Here is a 17750-nt window from a genome sequence, read left to right on the forward strand (position 1 = left end):
ACGCTTAACCGACTGCGCCACCCAGGCGCCCCAGGAAAGGGTATTTTAAAAAAAAGTTTATTAATTTATTTTTGAGTCAGAGAGAGCACAAGCAGAGGAGGGGTAGAGAGAGAATCCCAAGCAGGCTCTGCACCATCAGGGTGGAGCTGGATGGAGGCTCGAACCCACCAGCCGTGAGATCATGGCCTGAGTCAAAACCAAGAGTTGAATGCCTAACTGACTGAGCCACCCAGGTGCCCCTGGAAGAGGCATTTTTAACATTATGATTTTATTCCAGAAAGTTTAAGAAGGAACATATCCATAAATTGCATTTAATTCATGATACACTTTGATTTTATAGGTCCAGCGTTTCTCTGAAAGTTTCTTGTTTAGCTCCAGCATTTTCTTTGGAGATGAATGGGTACAATCATAGGCTTGGGGCTACTGTGCAAGTAACAGAGTTGGATGGTCTCAGAGGAGTCAGAGGAGAGACCAAACAATTGGAATTCAGCCTTCATCTATGCTGGGTCCTTTTGAGTTTGTCTAAGCATTAACATATGTGTACAGAACAAACATTTTATGTCTGGGATTCAAATGGCTGCCACAATGCCATTATCTGTGAATTTTCATTCCAAATTCCATCCCAATTCATGGGATTTTGCAGCTACATTTAATCGTGCATCTAGTACTCCAGAGCCAAAGAGCACAGAAATTTGAGTTCCAGTTTATTCTAGGGCACATAGTTTATGCTAGAACTCTGCAATCCTGATGAAAGCAGGTTTTTACATTAACCCACTACCTCATCAATATCTTCTGAAATATCAGAAGCTACTTCTGTAATTAGATATTATAGTTTCTAAAAAACTATTTTTGCAATTCTTCAATTGTACATCACCAATCAAGCCTAAAGTGCAAATTGGTATTTTAGGTACTTGAAAAAATAATCTGTATTTGCTTTTATTCATACAGAAAGAGTGTTTAACTTATTTTCTGGCCATAAACTCACTTATGTAAATCATTTCACAGGGAAAAAATAAATGAATAATTTAACAAGGTTCTGAACCAGATCTGTGTAAGTAAATCTTCTCAACAACCTTCTTCAGAGAATTATTTTCACTGTTCAGATAACACTTGCAGTGTTGGTATGAGCCGTATAATTAAACATCACTACTTGACCAGAAGATACCATGTTTTATGTAGTATTACCAAGGATGTGGCATGACAAAGCCACAAACTTGATATGTCACCATTTTTAAAAAAGATGACCAGAACAGGGCGTCTAGGTGGCTCAGCCGTTAAGCATCTGACTTTGGTTCAGGTCATCATCAGACAGGTTGTGAGTTCCAGTCCCACATGGGGTGAGCTTGAGACCTGCTTGGGGTGAGCAGGAGCCCTGCTTAGGAGAGCCCTACTTCTCTTTCTCTCCCTCTCTCTCTCTCTCTGCCCCTCATGAGATTCTCTCTCTCTCTCTCTCTGCCTCTTGCTCAGTTGCACCCTCTAAATAAATAAATAAATAAATAAATAAATAAATAAATAAATACCAGAATAGTTTTATGAAATGAAAAGAAAACAAGACATTAAAAATGAGCCTAGCACGGAGAGATCTTTTTTTCTATGTCACCAGGATCACTGCTCTACTACTATTGAGAATAAACAGTGACAAGCAAAACCTGAGACACTCTCTAAAACATGAAATGTCATCACAAATGCAACTAACATGTAGCAAAACAAGACACTTGTCTTTGGATATTAAAATAAATGACTAGGAAATACTGGCTTTCTACCCAAAGGAGGAACAAGGAAACAAAGAAACAAATAATCTCTTAAAAAAAGGAATTATTATAGGATGCTATTTATTAAAACATACTTGCTGCTTAAATGGAAGAAGATTTAGTTCCAGTGTAGATCAGGAATTTTGAGAGACACAAAAGGGTGAAACCATTTTCACTGTTTCTATACCATTTGAGAATCTGTAAGAGCTTCACATTCTACTTTTTTTGAAAAGACCCAAATCCATGCTACATTTCTGCTGGATTCGTATGTAGCATTATTGATAAATGTACCTGCAGTTTTATCCTCCATAAACATGTCAAAAGCAATTCTCCCGACGGGGCCGGCGTCTGCGGGGGAGCGCTCGTGCTGGGGCACAGGGGCACTGCTGAAGGTATCCAGCATGACCGTCCTCTGGTCCGCAGAGCCCGAGATGAGGACATTGTCGATGGCCCAGTCATTCTGATCCAGGCCGTCATGTCTTGGCTGCCACCAGCGGAAGCGAGTGGCAATCTCTTTAGCATCAGGAGGGAGAAGGATATTCACGAATCTGTACGAAAATGATGGCAGTGGGGGGTAACAAACTTGTCAAATGTCTCATGCGAGTAAAAGATTCACAACAAGAGGTAAGATATTACACGTCACGTGGTGGTGAGGGAAGGACAGGAGATAAAATTTAAAAACTTAATTTATTTTTTTTTATTTTTTTTTAAAAATGTTTTAACGTTTATTTATTTTTGAGACAGAGAGAGACAGAGCATGAACGGGGGAGAGTCAGAGAGAGAGGGAGACACAGAATCGGAAACAGGCTCCAGGCTCCGAGCCATCAGCCCAGAGCCTGACAGGGGGCTCGAACTCCCGGACCGCGAGATCCTGACCTGGCTGAAGTCGGACGCTTAACCGACTGCGCCACCCAAGCGCCCCTAAAAACTTAATTTAAATAGTTGATTTAAATGTTTATTTTAATTTTTTTAATGTTTACTTATTTTTGAGAGAGAATGAGAGACAGAAGAGAGAGAGAGAGAGAGAGAGAGAGAGAGAGAGAGAGAGTGCAGGGGAGGGCCAGAGAGAGACGGAGACACAGAATCCAAAGTAGGCGCCAGGCTCTGAGCTGTCAGCCCAGAGCCCAATGCGGGGCTCCAACCTATGAGTGGTGAGATCACAACCTGAGCTTAACCAACTGAGGCACCCAGGTGCCCCAAAATTTATTTTAATTTTTAAAAATAATTTTTAAAATGTAATTTTTATAAACCATGATAAACTGGTTTGAGCTTATGAAGGTTCAGGAGTCCTTAAATTGGGGAAACAGAATGTGAACAAATTCAAGGATTCTGGAACTATCTACTTATTCTAATTGTCCCTGGGCAGGCCTTAAAGGGACTTTACAATTTTCTGCTTGCCTAGGGGCCTCTCTGGATCTATAAGCCTAGAGATATGCACTTTGGTAGACATAAGCCAATACTAACTTTTGTTTTCTGTCTCCTAGAGGTTGGTTTCATCAGTTTCCTTCCCCTGGTGCCTTGATTTCATTCTACTCCTGTGAGTATCAGCAAATTGCTTAGAATACAGACACTGAATTTAGACACATGTGGCAGGACATTTGGGTTCTCAGCTTGAGGGTACCAGGTTGTATGTAATTACTTTATGTGGTTTAATACTGACTTTGTCTTTATGTTTTATTGAAGACATTATACTAAGAAATGCTGAGTAAGAACCTTAGGGTAACAAGCCCAGCATGCTGTCCCCAACACGGTCACCAAGAACAGACATGGACAAATATGACTACATGCTCCAATATGAACCATAACCAGCTAGACATGATCACAATTACGCATTTAAAGCCCAAGAATATATCAAACACTTTTGAGCTTATACTCACAACCATAAAGTCTGTTGGGGAAAATAATTTCCTGAGGTTTACTTTCCTCTGCATAAATTCCCATCTTTCTATCCATACTAATCTACCTCCCTAACACTAAGGGCTGCCTCTTAGTGTTAGTGTTCCAAGATGGGCCAATAAGCCCAAATCCATCCTGTGAAGAACCCTTAAGTGGAGGACTTTCATGGTGGCCCCTTTAGTTTTCGTCTTTCACACTGAAGAGGGTTCACCATTTTGTTTGTATTTATACACTATTTCCTTGTTGATTTTATTTTCCTTCCTCTTTTCTCTTTTATGTCTTGTTGAGAGATTAGGACCAGAATAGTAGGCAGTATTCCAGATGAGGACGCATTAAGATCCATTCAATGCTGCTGTCCTTTTGGTTGGATTTTCAGTACTTGAATTTTAAATACTTTTTGACTATGTCCGTCATTTTGTGTACCCTTTGGGCCAAGACAGCTTAGTGGATCTTGGTCTTGGGGAAGGAAATTGTAGACCGTGAATCCTAGATCCTTGCTTGTATAGTTACTGGCAGTTTGGAGACCATCCGTGCTTAGGCAGGCAATCTTTTCCAAAGTTTATTTCCTCATGCATCTCACTTTCAAAGCTCATCTGTCTTCTCCTTGCCCTCTTTTTGTATCCTCACCTTGTATGATCTTCCTATAGCTTATCTGCTTTGATTTGGCATGTTTAACATTTTAAAGTGTATTAAATAATATCAGAAACGTGTCTGTTCCTAGAGAGGCATACAATCATACTTATTTACCCAGAGCAACGATCTTTACCTTTTTTTCCTTTCCAATTTTTTTTTAATGTTTATTCATTTTTGAAAGACAGAGCAAGACAGAGCACAAGCAGGGGTGGGGCAGAGAGAGAGGGGGACACAGAATCTGAAGCAGGCTCCAGGCTCTGAGCTGTCAGCACAGTGCCTGATGTGGGGCTTGAACTCATGGACCACGAGATCATGAGCCAGAGTCCAACGCTCAACCGTCTTAGCCACCCAGGCACCCCTTTTCTTTCCTATTTCTAATGTAGTTTCCTTTCTCTGATAAATCCTTGACCACGTTTAAAAACCCTTGGAGTAGAAATTTATCTAAGGCTGTTGAAAGTGTAAATAAATTATGACCACTGTTACTACTTCAGTCAATTTGTTTCTCCTTCAGAGAACTCAAGTAGATCAGACAGTTATGCTTTTATCTTAACTTCATTCTCCCTGCATATTATGCTAAATGTTCAGGAACTCATGCCTGAGAGTCTTTATACCTTTCTCCAAAAAGACTAAGGAAATAGTTTACTTGGCTTATCTGTTATCTTCTAACTAACAGATGAGCACGTTTTTGTGTGCTATTACACTGTGTTCCTCTTAGCTTCTATTTGAATTCCTTTACTACTGTCCAACTTTAAGTAAGTGCAGGATTTAAAACTTTTGCTTGTGGCTGACATTTCCTCAATTGCCATTTTCCCCTTCTTCCTTCATAATAGGAGCCCATCTTTATAGTGAGGTGAATAGTTGTCCAGAATAAAGACAGTATGTCCAGACGCCCTTGCATCTGGGTGTGTTTCTGTGACTAAGTTCTGGCTACTGGAATGTGAATGGAAGTATGGGCACCTGTTAGGAAGAGAGACAGCACATCCTTCTTGCCCATCCTCCCTCCTGCTGGTGGGAAGGTGGAGGAGCTGGGGTTGCCATTCTGGACCACTAGATGGAGGTCATGTGTTGAGTGTGGCAAAAACATAAGGTAGAAAGAACCTGGGTCTCTGGTGCTTATGGAACCACTGTAGCCGCCCTTGGCTATTTTCTTCCAGATCTAATTTATATGAGAGAAAGAAAAAAAAAACCTTATAAATTACTTGGGATTTTCTGTCATTCACAGCTGAACCTATTGTTAATGGACACACTGAATTTAAATGATCGTTTATAAGATTCTTTAATTGTTTTTATTTTACCTAATTTTTAACCTATACCTGGTTTGCCATACACTGAGGGATTATCTATGTTTTGTCTTCCTTTTTTGGTGCTTTTAATTCTTCTACGTTTCTGGGTTTAATTATTCTATATTTCTCCTTTCCCCTTTCCTCCCCTAACCTCTACTCTGCTCTCTCCTCTCCTCCAACCTTCTTTCTCTCTCTCTCTTCTCTTCCTTCCACCTTAATAGATATGCTCTTTTACTTTTAAAAACTCTTTTGACTTTTCTCATTGGTCACACCAATTGCTTTTTGCCTTTCCAGAATATATATCTTTTAAATGATTCCTACATTGCATTTATTAAGGCCATTGTGGGGGTTTTATTTTATTTTTTATTTTTTTAATATGAAATTTATTGTCAAATTGGTTTCCATACAACACCCAGTGCTCATCCCAACAGATGCCCTCCTCAATGCCCATCATCGACTTTCCCCTCCCTCCCAGCCCCCATCAACCCTTAGTTTATTCTCAGTTTTTAAGAGTCTCTTATGGTTTGGCCCCCTCCCTCTCTTTTTTTTCCCTTCCCCTCCCCCATGGTCTTCTGTTATTTTATTTCTTTATGATTATTTTTTTTAATGTTTATATTTTTGAGAGAGAGAGAGAGAGAGAAAGAAAGAGTAAGAGAGACAGAGCGTGAGTAGGGGAGGGCCAGAGAGAGAGGGAGACACAGAATCTGAGGCAGGCTCCAGGCTCTGATCTGTTAGCACAGAGCCCCACGTGGGGCTTGAACTCATGAGCTATGAGATCATGACCTGAGCCAAAGTCAGACACTTAACTAACTGAGCCACCCAGGTGCCCCTAAAACTAGTCATTCTTAAAATAAAAACCCAAACCAGCTATTTATCAGCTCAGAAATCTTATCTTCATGTCAGTTTCAAAGCATCTTTTTTTTTTTTTTTAGTTTTTTTAAGTTTATTTATTTATTTTGAGAGAGAGAGAGTATGTGAGCAGGGAAGATGCAGAGACAGAGGGTGAGAGAGAGAATCCCAGGCAGGCTCCACGCTGTCAGCACAGAGCCTGATGTTGGGCTCCAACTCATGAACCGTGAGATCATGACCTGAGCTGACACCAAGAGTCAGGCACTTAACCGAATAAGCCACCAGGTGCCTCACAGAAGCATCTTCTACCAGTGAGTATGGTCCAGGTCCCCTGAAGCCCCTGCTGACTGACTGCTGGCAGGCCTTAACAAGCATCATTGCTCGATATACTAGTTATTAAAGATAAAATAGATACAAACCCAGGTTTACTGTATTGGTCATAGAAAATCTCCATTAGCAGGTTCCAGGTAATGCCTCCATTGACAGAATATTCCAGGAGAACACCTTGGTTACGGTTATTTGGTGTAATCAGGCATCCGTACATGAAGTAAAACTGGATAAACTCGGCATTAGTGAGGTTTAGATCCACGGTGACTAACAGTCGACTACAACCCTAAGGGTGAAAAGCAGAATCCAACAATGATAAAGAATCATAACTGCAGCTTAAGGTTTTCTCTGGCTTGCATCAGTTTTATATTTCTTTTGTAATACAAGTTGCATGGCATAGTAATACTAATTTTTGTGTCATTTCTCCTGTTACCCTAGCTCCCAGCATGGCCTGTGGCACACCGTAGGTGCTCAGCAAATACTTGCTAAACTTTGAAATTTCAGGATCAGAACTTACTTACAAAGGATATTTTCTCATAAGCAATACGAGAGTTGAAATTAAAGTAGCTATTCTGTCTTTATTAAACCATTTCCAGGTATTCATAGGCATTTTTAGGTTTTTCAAAAGGTAGCAGCTATTAATAAATTAGCACTTAAAAATGTTTATTTATTTATTTTGAGAGAGAGAGAGAACATGAGCAGGGGAGGGGCAGAGAGAGAGAGAGAGAGAGAGCACAAGCAGGCTCTGCACTCAGTGCAGAACTGGACATGGGCTGGATCCCATGAACTGTGAGATCATGACCTGAGCCAAAATCAAGAGTTGGACACTTAACCAACTGAACCACCCAGGCCCCCCAATAAAATAACATTGTTCAGATGATTACTTTAATATGAAATTTAACAATAACTACATTGAAGAATTTCATATAATTTAATTATAATTAGAGATAATAGTTGTAATTATTTTTATTTAAACTTTTCTGGCTGATTTCAGTGTCATCTACATTAATTTATTCATGTAGATAGGTAGATGTCTCTTAGTTGAACACATGAGGAAAACTAGGCCTCTTGGAGTTGTATTTAAGCCAAGAAGAGTATTATCAACACTGCATTCTTAGTCAGTGTTGAGGATCACAGAGACTCTATATTGTTGCTCTTGGCTAAAACACTGATTATAAGGGCTCAGTCGGTTAAGCACCTGACGTTGGCTCAGGTCATGATCTCATCGTTCGTGGATTCAAGCTCCACGTTGGGCTCTGTGCTGACACCTCAGGGCCTGGAGCCTGTTTCGGATTCTGTGTCTCCCTTTCTCCCTGCCCCTCCTCTGCTAGTGCACACTCTTGCTCTCAAAACTAAACGTTAAAAAAACCACACTGAATATAAATGATATACTTCATTGGCACAAATGCAAATTCTAAGGTAGGAAATTGTAGGGAAATAAAGACCTGACAGTGAATTTGTAATTTTTAAAAATTAAATTGCTTGGGAATGCAAGCTGGTGCCGCCACTCTGGAAAGCAGTATGGAGGTTCCTCAAAAAACTAAACATAGAACTACCCTACGACCCAGCAATTCACTACTAGGCATTTATCCAAGGGATACAGGTGTGCTGTTTCGAAGGGACACATGCACCCCCATGTTTATAGCAGCACTATCAACAATAGCCAAAGTATGGAAAGAGCCCAAATGTCCATCGATGGATGAATGGATAAAGAAGATGTGGTATATATATATACAATGAAGTATTACTTGGCAATCAAAAAGAATGAAATCTTACCATTTGCAACTACGTGGATGGAACTGGAGGGTATTATGCTAAGTGAAATTAGCCAGAGAAAGACAAAAATCATGACTTCACTCATATGAGGACTTTAAGAGACAAAACAGATGAACATAAGGGAAGGGAAACAAAAATAATATAAAAACAGGGAGAGGGACAAAACAGAAGAGACTCATAAATATTGGAGAAGAAACTGAGGGTTAGTGGAGGGGTTGTGGGAGGGGGGATGGGCTAAATGGGTAGGGGGCATTAAGGAATCTACTCCTGAAGTCATTGTTGCACTATATGCTACCTAATTTGAATGTAAATTTTAAAAAATTAAAAATAAAATTAAAAAATAAATAAAAATTAAAAGTTAAAAGGGAAAAAATTCGAATTTCATCCTGGGAGAGAATGCTTGTGTACAAAATGTGAGGGTCTTCCATCTGGGTGATGCTCTAATTGAAAACTCCTCAGCTTGCAACAGATTTGGGATTTAAGGAGCCAAAACTCAGGAAGATGAACCTCAGCATTTCCTGAATGTATTAGCAAAAATTAATTCTTTCTATAAATTAGCCAAGGAAGAATAATTGTCAGTAATGATTAGACATTTTTGTTTATAGCAGATTATATTGTGAATGACAACAGCAATGTTAGAAAATATCTTTGAGAAATTTTATAGTCATTCTACCTTGCTGCCAGAGATAACTTGTATAAAAATAGAATTTCTTTAATACGATGATTAAAAAACGCTTCATAAGCAATTTAGTTTTTTTATTTATTTTTTTATTTTTTTAAATTTACACCAAATTAGTTAGCATATAGCGCAACAATGATTTCAGGAGTAGATTTCTTAGTGCCCCTTACCTATTTAGCCCATCCCCCCTCCCACAACCCCTCCACTAACCCTCAGTTTCTTCTCCAATATTTATGAGTCTCTTCTGTTTTGTCCCTCTCCCTGTTTTTATATTATTTTTGTTTCCCTTCCCTTATGTTCATCTGTTTTGTCTCTTAAAGTCCTCATATGAGTGAAGTCATGATTTTTGTCTTTCTCTGGCTAATTTCACTTAGCATAATACCCTCCAGTTCCATCCACGTAGTTGCAAATGGTAAGATTTCATTCTTTTTGACTGCCGAGTAATACTCCATTGTATGTATATGTGTGTGTGTGTGTGTGTGTGTGTGTGTGTGTGTGTGTGTGTGTGTATATGTCTTCTTTATCCATTCATCCATTGAGGGACATTGGGGCTCTTTCCATACTTTGGCTATTGTTGATAGTGCTGCTATAAACATGGGGGTGCATGTATCCCTTCAAAACAGCATACCTGTATCCTGTGGATAACTGCCTAGTAGTGCAATTGCTGGGTCGTAGGGTAGTTCTATGTTTAGTTTTTTAAAAAAAAAAATTTTTTTTTCAACGTTTATTTATTTTTGGGACAGAGAGAGACAGAGCATGAACGGGCGAGGGGCAGAGAGAGAGGGAGACACAGAATCGGAAACAGGCTCCAGGCTCTGAGCCATCAGCCCAGAGCCTGACGCGGGGCTCGAACTTGCGGACCGCAAGATCGTGACCTGGCTGAAGTCGGACGCTTAACTGACTGCGCCACCCAGGCGCCCCAATGTTTAGTTTTTTGAGGAACCTCCATACTGTTTTCCAGAGTGGCTGCACCAGCTTGCATTCCCAACATTGGAAGTCTTTTTCTAATGTGTACTTAAATATGCCTTGTGCTGACACTACCTGCATAATTAAATGGTCTCTGTTGATTTGTGATAGGAAAATGTTGGAAACAGTATTTTCTGATTTGTGCAAAGTTGCAAGTTCACATCAGGGTTGTTGTGCATTGAGAGGATCTAATGCTGGATCGTGATTTGCCAATGAAACTTCAGAAAGACACTCAGTTCTTTTGGGGAAAACTGAGAGGATGCAGAAATGAATAACCGGTTGCCAAATGCTCACCCCACTAAAATGGAGAGCCATTCCCGAAGCCACGGCACCACACACGGTACTTAGTTTCCCTCCATTCACAGTCAACCAGTTCTGGGTGGAAGGAGCTCGATTGAAGTTGTCTTTGAGCTGGGTTGGAAGGGAGGTCTCGGGCTCATCACAGTATAGGCCACCCCATTGCTCGTCACAGCTGGGTGTGGAGAAAGACAAAGGAAAAGTCAACATGAAGCAAAACCACCACAGTTGTGTTCTCAAATTAGTGAGGCCAACTGCTATTCCTAGTCCAGGACGATGAAAGCTTACTTATCTTCACAGAACTGCCCAGAATTTACCCGCTCTCCTGAACAGTGCATTAGGTTAGAAATAATCTGTGAATTAACTGCCTCTAGGCATACCTAAAGTAATGACTTGGGTTTACAGGGAAAGAAGCAACTTCAAGGAATTTACTAAAGTCCTGTCTCTACATGACACAGCTCTAAAAAAGCTGAGAAATAATTGTGGCTGCCAACCTGAACTGGTACCTCCTAATAACTTACGAAATTGGTCTTTGTAAAGAGGCTTTGGGCCAATTAGGAATCCAAGATGCCATGTTCCAAACGGCAGAGGGTACTTTGGGTAGCATCTGTCATCTCTGCCCAAAGGACTGACCTCCCTGTTCAATGGGGAAGGAATATGAATATAGGGCTGGAGGCTCTGGGGAATCACTAATTGATAGAAAGACCTCCCAGGCATGCGGGTTAATGGAGAAGGGGGTATAAATTCTCTACTCACATCTTCATGTCTACTACCCCATCAAGTAGCAAAATCTTTGAAAACCAAACATACGGTACATAAGACACACACACACACACACACACATACTTTCTCTCTCTCTCTCTCTCTCACACACACACACACACACACACACACACACATACACGCACACTCTCACACATACACACACACACACTCTCTCACACATACACACACACACTCTCTCTCACACATACACACACACTCTCTCTCTCTCTCTCTCTCTCTCACACACACACACACACACACACTCTCTCTCTCACACACACACACACTCTCTCTCTCTCTCTCACATACACATACACACACACTTTATTTAGATCCTTCCAAGGATGCTAAGTCTCTTTAAGTAAAATACTAGGCCTCTCCATCAAACAGGCATTTAAAAACCTTCTTATGCAAACAATGTGAGAATACGATCCAACCACAAGTCATGCACATCATTACATATGCTTAGACCTAAGTGAGAAAAATACTTATGGCGTATTATTTTCAGTCAGAATACACTGAGTTCCTGAACCTCTCCTGTCCTTTTCAGGTCTCCGGTGTGTCACAGGAACACAGAAGGAAATAAAACATAGTCAATTATAATTCATGTTTCTCTGGGCAAGATAGCTGTTGTTCAGTTCCTAATCTCTAAGCAAGGATATAGATACAATGTCCACAGACTCCATAGTTAGCTCAGTATCAGATTTCAAGAAAAATGTGTAAACCAAGGCAGCTTCGGAGTGATTAAAAATCCAGTTTTGGCAAAATCTCCTGGCTGGAATGTGAATCAGGAACTTCCTATGCAAGGAAGGAAAAACAAAGCCTACTTACACACAGTTTCCTTGGATGCACCTTCCATGGCCACTGCACATATCTACACAGCCGTCCCCGATATAGACATTATCTATCGCCCATGTCTGCTGCTTGTCAAAAGGAGCTGGTTGATGCCAACGGAAACGAGTGGCTTGAGACCTTTGAAGAAAAAGAGAATTATAATGAAGGCTGTGGTGGAAAAGAAAATGTGTCCTGGTGTATTTGAGCAAGTGCATGGAAGGGTGTAACAAAAATACAGGTACACCCCTAACTTGTATTCTCAGAAAAAGCATTCATTATTGCAACAGTCTCTGCAAAACTCTGATTAACAACACCAGACCGCAATGAACCGTAATAGCTTGAGAGTATATTTTGGGCTGAGGATCTTTCTGCGTCTTGTAAAAACAGACTAAAACAGAAACTAAAACTAATCCTAACCAGTAGCCTCAGGGGGGACAGCAAGCCCTGAATTTTGTATGGAAACCACTGTGGAGTGATACCAGGGCTGTTGCTAAGTTATATTTGCTCCCTACCCCTCAATATTTGACTTGGAAAGCAGCATATGGGCTCGACTTCAACTCCTATGTGTGCCCTACAATCAGACACTTTTGTGCAGTGGGCCTACTGGTCTACTTCATACCGCATTTGTGAGGAATTCTCAACAACAAAAGTCTTAAGAAGACAGAGTGTAAATCAGGGAGAGCAACGAAACCCTAGATAACTGGATAGAGAAAAGAGAGAGGGTAGTGAGACCAGACTTATTTTATATTCATTCAAATGCAGCATAAATAAAATCAAAACAGAGATGCTCCCGATCCAGAAGCAGAAATACATTTGCTCACTTGCACGGTTTTGGGGAGTGTCTTGTTCCGAAGCACAAATAAACATATGTTTTCAGAGACACTAGATGGCGGTAAATCCAAACAGTGCCCTAGGCTCAAGAGACTGAACATTCAGAGACCGGGAGATGAAACACTTTGCCAAAGCAAGTTTTGTTTTATGGATTCATACACTTTTGTCATTAAGAGACCGCTACTCACATGACTGATTTTGTTTTGAGCAGGACAAAAGACCAAATACCAGCAAGGACTGTGTATTTTCTAATTGAAAACACATACATTAAGTTGAGAAAACAGAGAAGACACGGACCAGCACTAAAATCTCCATTCTGAAAATGCATAGGGTTTGATATTTGATATTTGCTTACTGAGCATCTACACACTAACTGATTTTTCCATTACATCTCTTGCTCCTCAGCTCCCAGCAGACTACCTAACATCCTTCTATCGCTTCCTATGACATTTAACTTTCCACTGCAAACTCCGCCTTGGTCCATGAGGTGCTGTCTGAGCGGGGAGAGGGGGGGGCATCCTCTAGCCCTGCATCCTGGCTACCCACTCTGGAGCGCTGTTCCTTCTCTCAGTTCCCAGAGCTCATGACACTTTGTCCCACCTTCTGCCTGCACGTTCTTCCTCTCTCTGCCTGGTTCCCCTTTATGTGTCCTTTAGGCCTTGGATGCTGCGTCAGGTCCTCACAGAGAAATTTTCTTTCGGATCCCTTTAAAAATCATGTTTATTCCAAGAACAGCAAGCTGTTCTTTTACTTTTATAGCATTTATTATCACAATTGTAGTCGTATATTTATTTGCATATGTATTTCTTGAATGTCTATCTCCTCCTCAAAAGTGTAAGTTACCAGGGAGCAGCATTATTCCTTTCTTTCAACATTATCCCCTCAGTGCCCAGTGCCTAGCACTTAGTAGGTGCAGAGAGTTGGTATCCAGGGGCTACTGTTTTGACAGGAAGCAGTGGGAAGATGCCCCCCCCCCCGGGGTTGTGCAAGTCAGTGGCTGTGCCGTTTAGTTTAGTTAATGCTTAATGATGAAAATTACTAACAGATCACATGTGGCAGCATCTTACAAATAGTACAGGGGACTATCATATTTCCATAGCACATCATTACTTGGATTCTTTAAAAATATTTTTTTTAAGTTTATTTAGTTTTGAGAGGGGCAGAGAGAGCACAAGCAGGGGAGGGGCAGAGAGAAGGGGAGAGAGAGAATCCCAAGCAGGTTCTGCACCACCAGCACAGAGCCTGACATCAGGCTCAAACTCACAAACCATGAGATTATGACCTGAGCTGAAATCAAGAGTCAGATGCTCAATTGACTGAGCCACCCAGGCACCCCATCCTTACTTGGATTCTAATAACGAGTCAACACTTAAATTCTTCTCCTTCTTTCAGACTATAAACTTCTGAAGGGCAGGAAATAATCTCTATATTGTTTCGTATCTCTAGTGCTCATAGAGGGTAGGCAAGTAATGTTTGTTCTGCTAATGTTTTATAACGCTCCATCAAAGCCTTTATCACTTTTTATTAAGGGTGTTTATTTATGGGGGGGCGCCTGGATGGCTCAGTCAGTTAAGTGTTCGACTTCAGCTCAGGTCATGATGAGTTAAACTCCCACATCGGGCTCTGTGCTGACATCTCGGAGCCTGAAGCCTGCTTTGGATTCTGTGTCTCCCTCTCTCTCTGTCTCTCCCCTACCAGCCCTCTGCATCTCTCTCTCTCTCTCTCTCTCTCTCTCTCTCTCTCTCAAAAATAAACATTAAAAAGTTTTTAAAAAGAGGGCTTATTTATGTATAGTTTCCTCTGTTGGCTTGTTCTCCTTATTTATCTTTTTATGGTTGGTGACGCCTATAGATGGTGGGCTTCATAAATGTTTACTGAAAGAATAGTAAGTTGGTAGCAATTGATATGGCCAGGAAGAATCAAATAAGAGCCATCTTGTAGGGTGGGTAGGCAGGGACTGGGGATCAGCTATGGAAGGGGCAGTGATCTGATGGCTGTCAAATGGGGAGAGGAACTCTGGGCAGCTGAGAGGTGGCATGAGCTGCCTAGCAGGTTTTGGCTGTCTGAACGTTGGTTGTGTTTAATCACAGTCTGGGCAGCCACTTAATGGAGAGACTGTACAGAAGATTTAGGAGGCAAAGGCATTGTTGGGGTTGATAGCTTTTATGGGGACTTCCAACCATGACATGTTTAGTTTGTACAACTCTGTGGCATTCCACAGAAAAGGAAACAGTGGGAGCCCATGTGTAGAATGTACTAAAACTGAAGTTGGCCACCAGGAGTAAAGATATTGAAGGGCACTAATCTTTACTCTGGTACTAGTATATCCTATGTCCATGGTGAATAATTTAACATAAATAATGAGGGGGTTAACTTGGAGGACTTAGTCTAAGGCCCGGTCTCCAGTGTGATGATTTTATATTCTTGGGAATAACTACACTAAGTAATTATGTATCCATAAAGCTAGTGTCAATACATTATCCAATATTATTTTACAGGAAAAGGAAACACTTTCACTAAGGGGATGAATTGGAATAGAAGTTAAACATGAAGGTCTGGAAGTTGAATTTCCAGGACTTCTTATTCCCAGCCCTGTCACAACTTCACTATGTAAAGGGGCCAAATCATTTATGTTTATGTGCTGACACTTCCCCATCTGTAAAACTAGGAAAATGCTACTTCCCACCTCACAAGGGTGTTGTGAAAATTAATTAGCTCGTGTTTACCAAGACCTGTGAGTGTCTTGGTGAAATCCCTTGGCAGGTGTCATCATTTTCCTGAAGCTTCCTTATAATGACGGCCACTACCAGCTGCTGCTTCTTGGAGTTGGAGGGAAAATGGCCCCAGAGCATATTTCTCCTTTTCCATACCCTTGAAATGTCTCCCCTTGCTTCTTTTCTGAATTTATACCATTTTCTCTCCATCTACAGCACATAGTGAGTGCTCCATAAGTGTTGTTTAATAATTGAACATCCACTGCTATGAAGTTAAAAAATGTTACTGTCAATAGTATGGTTTCCATCATTTCTCTCCCCAGGAACCTTTCCCCACATTGTCTCCACACCTTTTAATAGTTTTCTATACACATTCAAGAGTCTTTGTATCTGCTCTTTTCCTTAAGATTACTCTACCGATGACATTCTCATTGTCATCATCATCATCATCAGGAGAAAAAGCCCTTTGATATGAACTATACAGAATTTTTAAAAAAACCTTTTTACTCCTGGTTGATGTTTCCTTTACTCTCAGAGATACATAAAATATTTAGGACAAGTAAATATAGCCAACAGTCTTATCCTACCAATCAGGAAGTCAAAGCCCAGTTGCACTAGGTCACATTGATGCACTCACAAAACCGAGAGAGGGCAAGAATCTTTTCGTTCACTATTACAATGTATTCTCAGTGAGGAAACCTTTCAAAACCACCTCAACCTATACAAGATAATCCTATCCCTACCATTACCCCTAAATATGAACAGCCGTTTCAAGCTACGGAAGGCTGTGTGTATTGTTGCTGTATGTACACACAAGTCTATTTATCTTAACTTCTGCAAGTTAATGACATAGCTGAAGCCCATGGCTTTCTGTGTTTAGCTAGAAGTTTTGCAATGCCCATTTCAAAATGTGTCCTATATTTCCCTTGGTAGCCAAGGCCCTGTCTTTATGGTGGAAAAAAAATTCCTCTGTTATCCTATTTTTCTGTGTTAGATAAAAGTAGAGAATATTCCAGGGGAGATATATGAATGGCTGATAAGTGTATGAAAAGATGTTCAACATCACTAGTCACTAGAGAAGTGAAAATCAAAACCAAAATGAAATACAACTTCATACCCCCGAGGACAGCTATGATAAAAAAAAAGACAGCAATAACAAGTGTTGGCAGGGATGTGGAGAAATCTGAACCTTCATACACTGTTGGTGGGAATGTAAAATGATGTGGATGCTGTGGAAAACATGTCCGTTTCTCAAAATGTTGAACATGGAGTCAGCATATGACCTAGCAATTCCACTTGTAGGTATATACCTGGGAGGAAGCATAGATCAGCTCAACTGAACAGAGAGCACCCATGGGTCACAGCCCATGACCTACAGATAAGAGTTAGAGAAAAAGCAGGCTCTAGAAAGGAGGTCTGAACTTTGGTACCAGGAATGTGAATGAGTTATGTATGGTGAGGGGCTCTCAAGGGGTGGGCCATCTCCCAGGAGACATGAAGACCCTGCTCTGGGGGAGATCCTCATGAAGAAGACACTGAACTATGACTGAAAGAAGGAAGTTGAATTTTGGGGGTGGAAATGAGAGGCTGACTCTTAGAAACTGTTTTGTACAACTGACTCATTTCATAGGTGTAAGGACTGCATTTAGAACTGGATCTAGAACCACCATCTCCTGCTGGAGCTGAGGTGTTACTGAGAACCCTGGTTGTCTTGAATGGCAGGCAAAGGCCGGAAGACCACTGATTGGGCAGCTAGCTGGGGGCACTTAATTTAGGCATCCCAGATCTTTTAGTAGAAAATCCCTTCGGTGATAATAATTAACACTAGGAAATTGTAGGATGCTAAATGACTATACATTTTGGGATTTTTGGGTAACATTAATGTGTCCATGAAGAATGTATACTGTCATTCAATGTTCTTTTCTTCTAACTTTCTTATAATACACTGGGGTCTGAATGAGAGGATAAGGTGTTTAGACCACAGGTTCTGACCCCAAACAAACGTGATAAAGGTAAGGTATCCTTATAAGGTGACCTAGATCCTTCATGATACTGCTCTGGAACTAGGGTGGAAAGCACATTACAGAGTTAGTAATAGAAGAATTTCAACAAGCCACCCCACATGGCCTTTATTTATTCCTTGACAGAG

At 40.8% G+C, this 17750-nt stretch overlaps 1 protein-coding gene across 3 annotated transcripts in view; it reads right to left on the reverse strand.

The window, feature by feature from the left end:
* RELN (reelin) overlaps window positions 1-17750 on the reverse strand; it is a 532794-nt gene that overhangs the window by 35808 nt on the left and 479236 nt on the right. For all 3 annotated transcript variants that reach the window (XM_040472867.1, XM_040472866.1, XM_040472865.1), the window contains exons 47-50: window positions 12054-12194; window positions 10455-10632; window positions 6832-7025; window positions 2043-2299 (exon numbers count right to left, since the gene is read on the reverse strand). In XM_040472867.1, the coding sequence (XP_040328801.1) occupies window positions 2043-2299; window positions 6832-7025; window positions 10455-10632; window positions 12054-12194 (770 nt within the window). The remainder of the gene's footprint in view (window positions 1-2042; window positions 2300-6831; window positions 7026-10454; window positions 10633-12053; window positions 12195-17750) is intronic.

The sequence above is a fragment of the Herpailurus yagouaroundi genome, unplaced genomic scaffold, assembly GCF_014898765.1.
Source record: "Herpailurus yagouaroundi ecotype Mexico unplaced genomic scaffold, PumYag 100, whole genome shotgun sequence".
In the NCBI taxonomy this organism is placed as follows: domain Eukaryota; kingdom Metazoa; phylum Chordata; class Mammalia; order Carnivora; family Felidae; genus Herpailurus; species Herpailurus yagouaroundi.